Source organism: Notothenia rossii (genome assembly GCF_949606895.1).
Source record: "Notothenia rossii genome assembly, chromosome: 7".
Classification (NCBI taxonomy): Eukaryota; Metazoa; Chordata; class Actinopteri; order Perciformes; family Nototheniidae; genus Notothenia; species Notothenia rossii.
The window spans coordinates 2485980-2498924 of record NC_136905.1 but is presented as its reverse complement, the minus strand read 5'-3'; the positions used below and the strand labels follow the sequence as shown (position 1 = coordinate 2498924).

The 12945-nt window shown below is 41.5% G+C and overlaps 1 protein-coding gene across 1 annotated transcript; it reads left to right on the top strand.

Moving 5' to 3' along the window:
* Nucleotides 1-8492: 8492 nt before the first annotated feature.
* LOC307013487 (caspase a-like) lies at nucleotides 8493-12826 on the top strand (the record flags this gene model as incomplete). Its single annotated transcript, XM_079640887.1, has 3 exons — nucleotides 8493-8860; nucleotides 9532-9576; nucleotides 12693-12826. The coding sequence occupies exons 1-3, from the start codon at nucleotides 8617-8619 to the stop codon at nucleotides 12824-12826; spliced, it is 423 nt and encodes a 140-aa protein (XP_079497013.1). The 5' UTR covers nucleotides 8493-8616.
* Nucleotides 12827-12945: the final 119 nt, after the last annotated feature.

Below are 12945 nucleotides of genomic sequence, written 5' to 3'. Positions count from 1 at the left end.
AAGGATCGACGTAGCTCTACGCGATAGACGTGCACGAAATCTGAATCTGACAAGCAAAATACCGTCCTTATAAACGCTGCATAATATACAATATAATAGTAATAGTGCTTCTTTGTCAATATGACTGAAGAATCCTGAGATTGTATTACTGGTGTTTTATCATCTCAGCTGGTGTAAGTGCAGAATATTGAATATAACCTTGACTATTACTGTGTACTTCATTTATCTGACAGCATTATTTAATGATACTATTATATATATATATATATATACACATTTATTCATTTATAAACATATATATATAACACACACTTATATGTACTCACACATGTATTTATTAATGTATACACACAGATGTATTCATTCATTTATACACACACTCACATACACTTTATATTAATTCATTTGTACACACACACATACATATATATAAACAACACAATATAATACAAACAGTAGCAATAATAACATAATATGGTATGATCAATTCTACCCTTTTGTTTTTGCTCCCATATTTCAATTAAAAGATATTTTGCAAAATCAATATTGGTGGGGGCTCTTTTGCAAAGATAATCAATAACACCACCTGACAGTTGTTGCAGATTATACAGCATACTTGTTACTTACACACATGTGCGATGGTCCCAAAAACGCCAAAATCTGCACTGTAAAAAAATATATACATTTATTAGGCACTCTGAATAAGGGTTGACTGTGTAATAATCATGCCTTCTAATTGGTGTATATGCCTCACCAGGTGAAGGCTGGGACAGTGGGAGGGGTGAGGTAGGAACAGGGGACTGCTGAATGCTGAAGTCCCAGGATACAATCCCAAGTTGACTGCATGATCCACTTACCTGTTTGCATCAACTGCAGGAGGTCAAGCAGGGGTCATCTGATGTCCTTTAGGTTGGATCAACACCAGCCTCTGGAAAGATTTCATGACTGCAGAGGGCAGTGGACCTTTAGTCATGTAATACTGTGATGTAGGGTAATGGATTGGTATTAACAGGGAGGTTATATTTCAGCATTTGAGATACACCTTGAGGCCTGATTTGGTAAAAAGCCCACTTACCACGACAAGGTACAGGCCATAAATGGGATAAGATATGACAAAGAGATAAGGTGAAAAACAAATGAGAAAGAAAGGCATACACATATACAAACAGATACATAAAGGGTGTAGAGGGGCACCAAATACCAGTGTCCTGCCTCTAAACAGAGGGATGGGGGTGAAGAGGAGTCAGAGCGTGTAGAGGGGCACTGAGTGTCCTGCCTCTAAACAGAGGAATGGGGGTGATGTATCCCTCTTATATCCAGTGGCAGCGCTAGGGGGTGGCTACTTGGGCTCAAGCCCCGGATGTTTTCTGAAATCTTTTTTGTTTTGAAAATGTCTCGGGAGTAATGTGCAGTACCGGAGTCCACCAGAGAGGCAGCCGCTGCGGGACATTAGCCTGCGTACTGCGTAGCCTTCCATGCCCTGAAGAAGTGATCCTTCCTAGTGCCTGACGAGTTTTAAGCTTGCACTCTGATACTTGCATGATGCAAGTATCAGAGTGGTGCATGCAAGTATCAGAGTGGTGCATGGAAGTATCAGAGTGGTGCGCCGAGTATCAGAGTGTTACCATGGTAGCAGAGGGAGAGGGAGGGGCTGCAGTGTGAGCATTGGACCACACATAAGGTAACCAGCACTTACACACAACCATGACTCACTCTGAATGGAGGCAATCATCTTCAATAGGGGAAAATATGAATATGTCTCAGATGATCAAGGAACAAGACCAACTGTTGCTAAAAACATTTGAATACACTCAGGGCCGTGGGAAGTAGGGGTGCTGAGGGTGCTGCAGCACCCCCTGGTGGAGGACAGGGGATCTGCACTTCCACAAGATTAAATACAAATATAATAAATTTTAAAAAATGAATTTTCAGCCTTGATGTAACAACATTCATAATTAAGTAAAGATAACACCCTTTTCAACCCGGTTACATTTTCCATTTGCCCCGTACGATGGGCGCTTTAAGTGATGAAAGTGGGGAATGTTGGCTTATCAGGCGCCCGCAGCTCACAGCCAGCGTGAGAGAGAGATAGATAGAGAGAGGGGGTGCACCTGTACCGGCGGGGAATGTTATTAGCTTCTGCTGCGCTAACGGATATAAGAAGCTCTTTCTACAATAATGTGGAGGGAGAGTTCTGTCCTGTCAGACTGAGAGGCTCAGTGAGGTAAAGGACTCTGAGGGTTTAGATAGTTCACTTTAGTCTAAGTTATCTCAGTGGGTCTCAAACGTTTTGATCACAATTTATGTAAAAACATATTTCCAAGGCACTCCTTTATAATTATTAGGATAAATAAAAACAGGTTTGAAATCATTCCAATGTATACTATAGGACAGTAAACCAAAAATATCGTTTAAAACTGGAGAGATTTAAAAATATGCATAAATAAATAAATGTTAACTGATGAGATATAAATGAACCACAAAAATAAAACAAGTTAGCCTACATTTATTTGTTATTGGCTATGGTAGGTTATCGGTTATGTTCACATACTTATTTGATTATTAAAATCCAAACCGATCTTTTTCATATGGGTGTTTAGAGTTGTATCCCCTCGATCAGTCTCTAGTAATTGGGCGCTCAAAGTGCACCAGATTGAAGCATTTTACTTTAAAATGTTAAAAACAATCTTCCCGGGGGGGCACCCCCGGACCCCCCTAGAGGATGTGAAGTCCACCCCCCAGTTAAAACATGTTCAATGTTCATGCAATACTAAATAGTATACATTTGAAGCCTTTTTATATAAGCTGTCCACCATGTCAATATGTTTCTCTGTTTGTAGTGTCTTTTGTAGAGGTTTTTCATTGCCAGCTAAAATCTTGCCTAGGGCAGCAAATTGGTCAAAACCGGCCCTGGTGTCATCCCCACAGCACCCCCCATTTGAAACATGTTCCCACGGCTATGAATACACTGACTATAAAACAAAAGATCTGGATTATGAAATAGACCCGGACACTAATTTCTTCTCTTCTATCATCAACAACTGCTGTCATAGCCGTGGGAACATGTTTCAAATTGGGGGTGCTGTGGGGATGACACCAGGGCTGGTTTTGACCAATTTGCTGCTAGGCAAGATTTTAGCTGGCAATGAAAAACCTCTGCAAAAGACCAATACACTACAAACAGAGAAACGTATTGATATGGTGGACAGCTTATATAAAAAGGCTTCAAATGTATTTAGTATTATAACATGTTTTAATTGGAGGGGTGGACTTCACATCCTCTAGGGGGGTCCGGGGGTGCCCCCCCGGGAAGATTGTTTTAACATTTTAAAGTCAAAGGCTTCAATCTGGTGCACTTTGAGCACCCAATTACTAGACTGATCTAGAGGGTACAACAGATCAGTTTGCTTACTTAACATTGGAACATTTCCAATAACCTACCATAGCCAACAACAAATAAATGTAACTTATTTTATTTGTGTTTATATTTTTTTATATTTTTAAATCTCTCCAGTTTTAAACGATATTTTTGGTTTACTGTCCTATAGTATACATTGGAATGATTTCAAACCTGTTTTTATTTATCCTAATAATTATAAAAGGTGTGCATTGGAAATATTTGTTTACATAAATTGTGATCAAAACGTTTGAGACTCACTGAGATAACTTAGACTAAAGTGAAATATCCAAACCCTCAGAGTCCTTTACCTCACTGAGCCTCTCAGTCTGATAGGAGAGCTCTCCCTCCACATTATTGTAGAAACAGCTTCTTATATCCGTTAGCGCAGCAGAAGCTAACAACAATCCCCGCATGTACCACGGTATCCCCGCGGTATCCCCTCTCTCTATCTCTCTCACTTTGGCTGTGAGCTGCGGGCGCCTGATAAGCCAACATCCCCCACTTTCATCACTACAGCGCCCATCCTACGGGGCAAATGGAAAATGTAACCGGGGTGAAAAAAGGGTGTTATCTTTACTTAATTATGAATGTTGTTACATCAAGGCTGAAAATTCGTTTGTTTTTTTAATTATATCTTGTTGAAGTGCAGATCCCCTGTCCTCCACCAGGGGGTGCTGCAGCACCGTCAGCACCCCTACTTCCCACGGCCCTGTAAAGGCACATCTTTATCATCATCTTTATTTATTTTATCTTTATTTATCTGTTGTTATTTTTGTTTTACTTGCTTGTAAGCGCTTTGAGCACCAGGAAAAGCGCTTTATAAATGTAATGTATTGTTATTATTATTATTGATATGATCATTATAGTTATAAAAAATAAGAGAATAAAGTAAACAGGTATCAAATACTGTATGACAGTAAAACAAAGTTGTTATTAATAAACAAGAATACAGTTTGAAAGGGAAGTGATTTGTAAAATATCCATAAAGAAAAAGAAAATCTGCTTACAGTTGTGTTTCATCTGGGTGTTGAGAGATGTATCCATAGATCTCCTAATGTTGCTCTCAAAGTGCACCAGATTGCACCTAAATGATATTACCAATCAAGTCATCAGTTTGCTTTTTCACGGTCAGTGTCTCTGCCTCGTCGTTACAGGCATCTAGATTCTGCCTCAGTTTATCCAGAGCCACCGCTAGCTCTGCGTTTGGTGAAGATAGAATCCTCTGGTCTGAAAACAGGAGGTCTATATCTGCATAATACTTACCCTCCACATCCCTGTAGCTCTAACCGGTGGGTTTGCAGCCCATGAACACATTTAAAAAGCTCAGTTTGAATCAGCTCGTTTGTTGGCAGTGCGAACCAATTTTCATCTGCATGCAGCGTCTTGTTTGTAACATTCCAAGTTTCACTATAGTGTGTGTGTGTGTGTGTGTGTGTGTGTGTGTGTGTGTGAGGGGGGGGGTCCGTGGATCAGAGTGACAGGTGACGCTCGCCGCTGCGGTGATTAATCACCCGTCAAAATGCTTCTGACAAATGAAGCTGCTGGGTCGCGTCTTCAGAGTAAATCGCCAGAAGCGCCGACACCTTCTCATCACTCCACCACTGCCATGTTTTATTTTGTGTTGCCTTAAGTTAGTCTCTCTCCGTTGGTGCACTGGGCTAATGCTATGAGTAATGCGGGCAAATAAAATGGCGGCTCCACCAAACTTTTCAGAGTTTTACGGCGCGTGGTTTGCAATTCGCCCAGCCAATCAGAAATTGTTAGTGTGGCCGACACACCCACGAACCATTTCCTCCCCAGGAAAGTACCACCTCTCTAGCAGTGACTATCTGGGGGGGAAAGGTTGGCGCGAACTAGGAATAGTTCCAGATCTTTTTGGTGTGAAACCAAATCTCCCCCCTATCGGCCTAGTACGGGGGGAAAAGCACTCCGGTGTGAAAGCGCCTTAGGACCCAGCCGTGTGTCAATGAGTTGATATTTTATAGAGGTTACATAAAGTGCTGCCTTCACATACATTCGGTAATACTAACACCAAGTAACTATCCCAATCATATAGCCTTGGCTGTAGGCACTAAAAGCTTTATTTACAATAGATAATATATCTTTCAGTAGGCTACTCTCCTGGCAGGCAGACCGACCTTTGGCTTTGTCCACTGAGGGTTGTCTATTTTCCCTTTCTAAACCATAAGCATTGAAATATAGGTGCAGTTACTCAGTAGGGGTGCATCATTAGATTACTAAGGCTTATCAGTTTTAAGATTGCGAGAATCGATTTAGGCTAAGTTGTCTTTATTCTTGTTTTTACAATCAGCACTTGAAACGATAGGCAAATGCAAACGACAAGGTATGACCAAATGAGATGCAAGCCACCATGGCAACACTGACAAATAAATGTAAATCGTGTCTCAAAAAACCCTGAATACGAATAAAAAACGTAAACTGTGCATGCTCATTTCCGTAACCACGCACACATTTTCTTTGACACTACTCTTTCCTCAGAAGCAGAGTGGTGAGAGGCTTGAAGCGAACACATACAGTTTCTAGTGAATCTAGAATAATGTGCAACTGTTGTTGGATAACTGAACAGGATTCCAAATCTATTGCATCACGGATCCAAGGATGGCAGTTGGAACACACCCCATGTGGTTTGTTCCCTATAAACACCAGAACAAATGAACACGCACATATCTTCAAGTTAAAGAGATAGAAGAACAGGAAGTACAAGTACTGCATCCATCAAGTGAAATATGTAAGGGAACGTGAGTCATGTCTGCCTCTGCAGTGAGTAGATCATTTATCCACCTCCAGGAGAAAGGGATGTTTGCTTTTGGATTATACGCAAACACAAGTCTTTATTTATATATCACTATATATCTATATATATCTATATCACTGTTCTTTACACTGTTAAAAATAGGAATCATAAAAACACCAGAGGATAAAACACATGCCCGCCTGACACGTAACATTAACAAAAACAAAGTAGGAGCAAGGGACCATTGTTTTAAGATGAACAACCAAATCGTGAAACTTTGAATCATAAGTGATCTCATGCCCAAGCTCCAGGTTTAGCGAGCCAATCACAGCATGCCTGTTAATGTGTCCTACATTAAACCTGTGTTTGAAGTTATTGTTCCGTCTCATGTCTTACTCAGTATCGTAATGCTGTGGTTTTATTCAGACTCATTACAGAACCTAATCCTTTGCAGATCATTGAACTCTCAATGTCTGCGTGCAGATCAATTAGTGACACATTTACAATCTTTAATTTGCATTAATCATTTGTAGTAGGCATTATGAAGCTAAACAATGCTCTTGAAACAAAACTCTGAATGGCTATTCCTGCTATTCTAACACGAAAGCTTCATGTAGGCCCGTATGCTACAGCAGCTAAAGGGATTGATTCGTATTGATAAACTACGTAGGCAAACTTAAATCCATTTTGTTAATGTAATCCAATATCAGTCTTTCTTTAATAGAGTTTAGAGCCTGGATATCTGTACACAGAAAGATCCCATCCTAACCTAAATGATATTAAGTCATCAGTTTGCTTTTTCACGGTCAGTGTCTCTGCCTCGTCGTTACAGGCATCTAGATTCTGCCTCAGTTTATCCAGAGCCACCGCTAGCTCTGCGTTTGGTGAAGATAGAATCCTCTGGTCTGAAAACAGGAGGTCTGCATAATACTTACCCTCCACATCCCTGTAGCTCTAACCGGTGGGTTTGCAGCCCATGAACACATTTAAAAAGCTCAGTTTGAATCAGCTCGTTTGTTGGCAGTGCGAACCAATTTTCATCTGCATGCAGCGTCTTGTTTGTAACATTCTAAGTTTCACTATAGTGTGTGTGTGTGTGTGTGTGTGTGTGTGTGTGTGTGTGTGTGTGTGTGTGTGTGTGTGTGTGTGTGTGTGTGTGTGCGTGTGTGTGTGTGTGTGTGGGGGGGGGGGGGTCCGTGGATCAGAGTGACAGGTGACGCTCGCTGCGGTGATTAATCACCCGTCAAAATGCTTCTGACAAATGAAGCTGCTGGGTCGCGTCTTCAGAGTAAATCGCCAGAAGCGCCGACACCTCCTCATCACTCCACCACTGCCATGTTTTATTTTGTGTTGCCTTGAGTTAGTCTCTCTCCGTTGGTACACTGGGCTAATGCTATGAGTAATGCGGGCAAATAAAATGGCGGCTCCACAAAACTTTTCAGAGTTTTACGCCGCGTGGTTTGCAATTCGCCCAGCCAATCAGAAATTGTTAGTGTGGCCGACACACCCACGAACCATTTCCTCCCCAGGAAAGTACCACCTCTCTAGCAGGGACTATCTGGGGGGGGGGGAAAGGTTGGCGCGAACTAGGAATAGTTCCAGATCTTTTTGGTGTGAAACCAAATCTCCCCCCTATCGGCCTAGTACGGGGGGAAAAGCACTCCGGTGTGAAAGCGCCTTAGGACCCAGCCGTGTGTCAATGAGTTGATATTTTATAGAGGTTACATAAAGTGCTGCCTTCACATCCATTCGGTAATACTAACACCAAGTAACTATCCCAATCATATAGCCTTGGCTGTAGGCACTAAAAGCTTTATTTACAATAGATAATATATCTTTCAGTAGGCTACTCTCCTGGCAGGCAGACCGACCTTTGGCTTTGTCCACTGAGGGTTGTCTATTTTCCCTTTCTAAACCATAAGCATTGAAATATAGGTGCAGTTACTCAGTAGGGGTGCATCATTAGATTACTAAGGTTTATCAGTTTTACGATTGCGAGAATCGATTTAGGCTAAGTTGTCTTTATTCTTGTTTTTACAATCAGCACTTGAAACGATAGGCAAAACGACAAGGTATGACCAAATGAGATGCAAGCCACCATGGCAACACTAACAAATAAATGTAAATCGTGTCTCAAAAAACCCTGAATACGAATAAAAAACATAAACTGTGCATGCTCATTTCCGTAACCACTACGTTGGCATGTATCATGTTTTATTACAGTCTGTTGCAAAAATACAAAATGATTCAGGCATCTCTATTCATAGTGAAATAAACCCTGACGTTTAGGTGCTGCTCTTGGACAAGGATTCAGACATGTTGGTTCACCTCCTGTAGGGAGGGGCACCCTGATTCCTCTCGAGCGCGGAAGCAGTCGGTTCAAGAGAAAAGGGAAGCAAACTCTGTCCTCTGCTGCTGCTCTGAGAAAAAGTCACGGCAGTCCCACATCTGTTGGTGAAAAATGGATAATAGAAAGGCTATAAAACTCATGTTGTCTAACCTGTCAAAGGACAACTTTGAACATTTCTGCCACGAGCTTGTGAACCGCAAAGGGAAGCCGCAGGTCCTACGCAACAGGGTGGAGGGAAAAAGCCGCTCTGAGATCACAGAGGTTCTGCTTTCCACTTTCGATGATACCGGAGCTGTCCAAGTGGCTGCGGAGTTATTGAACGAGATGGAATGCAACAAAGAAGCAGACCAACTGTGTGAGTACTTCATGGTTTGATGCAGAATGAGAACAGAACTTTTTGGACTGTAGAACATTGAGCCCTACATGTCTGCTTGCAGATTAATCAGCGACAAATAACAACGTTTAATCAATGAGGTTTAATTGAAATAGCTTTTATTCTTATATTTCTACACAGTTTAGGAAATGTAACCGCCTTTTCTATAGTGGGCAGGGTGCTGTCGGCTGTGCGTGGTGATGAAAATGTGGTTCGAGGGGCCCCCAGTGAATGTTTGCCTAGGGCCCACAGACTCTAGAATCGCCACTAGTTATACAGTGTAACTCAATAAGACATTATTTATCTTAAAAAATAACATCCTTTTTGTTTAATCCAAATATCTGTGGTTGAAAAGGTAAGCTCTTTGCATGCATTCCTTTGCAGACCTTTGAACCCTCCCTTGTGCTTTGATAACAATTTAATATATGATTTAAACACACATTAAATGAACATTATTCAACTTACAATTTTGCCCTAAACAAGAACTGTGGACTTTGTCTCACATGATAAACATTAACAATGCGTTAAATCATGAGTACTCTCGTGCCAAAACCCAAGCTCTGAAATAAAGAAAACATGACAGACCTCAGGAAACCTGTCAAACTGTATTTTCATCAAATTACTTTCTAACGTTGTTGTCTTTGTTATTTCAGTGGCAGATACAGATGTTAAATGCTCAGAGCCTGGATCCAGTAACAGTGAGTTGATTTCCTGTTTTACACAAACAAACAAACATCCTCTCTTGTATTCAAAATGACCGTGGGTTAAAACATGTTAGGCATGTGCACTGTGTTCTTCTGACTGTGGCAGCATGTCATAACAAGGAAAAGTGTTTCAGTTGAGTTTTTACACGACTCTTTCTTCATCAGAGTCAAAATGATAAAAGGCTCAAGGCAAACTCATACCGTTTATAGAACATCTAGAACAATGTACAACTGTTGTTGGATAACTGGTTGAACAGGTCTCTAATCTGCATCCATCAAACCTCCTATCATCTATCGAACGGCTCTCTTCTTACGGCGCAAACCGACCCGAACCAGCATTTCCAGGGGCGTAGCGCAAAACTCCGGGCCCCATACATAAGCTATCTCTGTGGGCCCCCTTCCTCTCTTGATCCATGTCTCTAATGCACCTTTTAAAATATATTTACAAAGGACTGAGCCAACAACAGTACACATGAATCTGAAGCGATTATTAGGGAAGTCATGAACTAAAGTATAAATAGTAATAATAGAAGTATTAACAATCTGTGCACATTTCAACCCTCTTTCCTCAACATACTGTAGTTTACAAATACTTCACTGTGGTTAAATTAGGTTTGCATGGAGCATCATGCTTATTTAATTATTTATCATTCCCACGGTATAAGACAAAACAAAAAAAACATCATGTTAGTTTTGTAACCACTACCTTGAGAGAGTGCTTACTATACTGCATAATGACAGGACAACTGAAACAAGACTTCACAAGTCATGTTTATTTGCATAATCAATAACACACAAAAAATCAAAAAGCATATTTGCCAAAAAGCTAAATAATTAAAACTTTAGAAAGCTGAAAAATCTTTACAAGTTCTGCTTTGGATAATATGATTGATCTCGCAGTTATCGAACAAATATGGAGAATGTCTAACTTCAAACTTTAATGTATCTTATGGAACTGATGACATAGAGTGGTGCAGGGATGACGTGTTCACCCTGAAGGAAGCTGCTGGTTCCCTCGACAAAAAAAGCAACGGGATTTCTCCAGAGGAGGTCTGTGGAAAACCACCTGTTAGATAAATGCACGTTTTGTTCAGCCAGATAATCTCCACATGTCCTACCCTACTTTTATAATCTAATGGCCAGAAGCTAAATGCTAACGTTATGCTATAAAGGAACTACAGCCGAGTCCAGCAGCACGACTTCAACGTCACGCCAACTTCAGATCCATATTCAAAACACACAGATTCTAGATGGAACGAGTTGAAGCGTTTGTTTGAACAGTCTGCAGGAGGCAGGGACTTGCTTTCAAGCAGAACAGAAACTAACTTAGAGGAGTGTTTACGTGTTCGGCGTAATGACGTACAACGGCCTCCACGACTTCTGTAGTCCTATTCAGCCACTTGGTAACAACCATCGTTTCTCAGACACGTCCACTCTTCAGAGATCACCAGTGGGGTCACAGCTGATGGATTTACTGTAGAACCAAACGTGATCCGTCTCTTCAATTCGGTGATATGCTGACTCACTTCCTGGTTTTAGGACTCGTCACTCTATTGGAGTTAATTCCCCAGTAAATGTCACTGGACAGGTCTTCTTGTTAGCAAAATCATTAGCTGAACCTCTACTTCTTCTTTGAATTATCTACCTTGAGAGCAAGCCACTCAGGAAGTTCACCAGGCGCTGAAGCAAATTCTCATTGAATTACATCGGGAAAGAGACGTTCGTAAATCTTCTAATGTTTTTTGAGGTAAATCAACTTTCCAGTATGAACACTTGAATAGCCCTTGTTTATATAATTAAATAGTAAAAGTTTTAAATGCGCTTAAAGCCAAAAACAGAGTTATTTCTCCTCCTGCATTTATGTGGCAGAGCCGAGAGCGGCTGGGAGGCGGGGCTTAAGGACAACTAGTGCTGGGAGGACTAAACCAATATTGTCCTTTTGTTAGGGGTCCCGGACAGCCTTCACCATCTGTTTTTTGGATACAGAATTCAGTCACTCAACCGATTGTATTGAGCTAGTTTCATTTGAGTTATGACACTATCTACAAAAAAAACAAAAAAACATGCCTTTCAAGGGCCGTCCCCCCATCTGGGCCCTGGGTAGTCGGTCCCACTGGTCCCCCCCACTACGACGCCCCTGCGCATATCCTATGAGCAGTGAAAACATGCAATTATTAACAGACTTGCGTATTTGGCTCGAAAAGCGTGGGATGTTGGTTCTTTTCTCCGTCTAGGAGGACACCAAAAGCCTCCCAGACGTTGGATTTCGCTCTTGAGGAAGAGTTATTGACAATGCCGTGTTCTCCGAGCTTCGCCTTCACCTCAGCCATTTCCAATGTAGCAGATTGACGTGGTGCAGATTGATGCGGTGCAGATTGATGCGGTGCAGATTATGCGCGGTCCCGCGGGGGAGAGGTCTGAGGATTTAAACATTTAATTCAATTATTATTATTTTAATATATCTATTATGCAACACCCGCGATCCGACCGCGATCCGACCCGCATCTTCTTTGTTTTACCCAGAATCGAACCCGAAAAAACAATGTTTGAAAAAATACCACCAGCGGCCGCGAATCCCTTTTTTTGCGGGTCACCCGTCAGGTACCCGACCCGATGCAGGACTTTGGCTCAGACCCAGTGATAGACTGATAACTCTAAAGCTCCATCTCATAGCCTTCTCTATTGAGGCTCCATGGCAAACGCATCGTTACGACATCAAACACACAACCTGTTATATTCTAAAGCTATAGTAAAAAACTAGTGTGGTGGTGAAACAGCGTGGCATCATGGGAGTTGTAGTCTTCATCTTCTCATGGTTTAGTGGATACACCACCGTTACAGGACACCGTGATGAACGTACTGTTACCTTGATTAAAATGACACGTCTCTCTGAAACCATTTTGGGATAATGTACGTACACAACTCAACCAAACATGAATAACATCGGTGTAGGAGTCTTTAGACATTTTAATGAGGAAATGCTACATATTATAACTTTAAGTGAACAGAAATCCACCTCCGGGAATGTTGAGTTACTTTAACTTTTAAGAGATCTGATTAATGTGATTGTTGGTTATTCAATACAAGTATTTTCCCTGTTTATCTACCAGATCCAAGGCGGAAGTTATCCCAGAGAAATGTCCCAGCAGAGAGCAGAGTCTCAGCAGAGAGCAGCATCCAGCAGACCAGTGGCTGCTCTCAGTTCGGACAGAGTTCATTCAAAGAGTGTCTCCAACTCTCCTGAACGACCTTCTGGATAAACTCTTTGAGTCTAAAGTGATCAGTGAATCTGAACTGACGTTAGCCAGAACCAAAACCCAAAATGACGGAGCACGAGAGGTGGTGGACGCGATGCGAAATAAA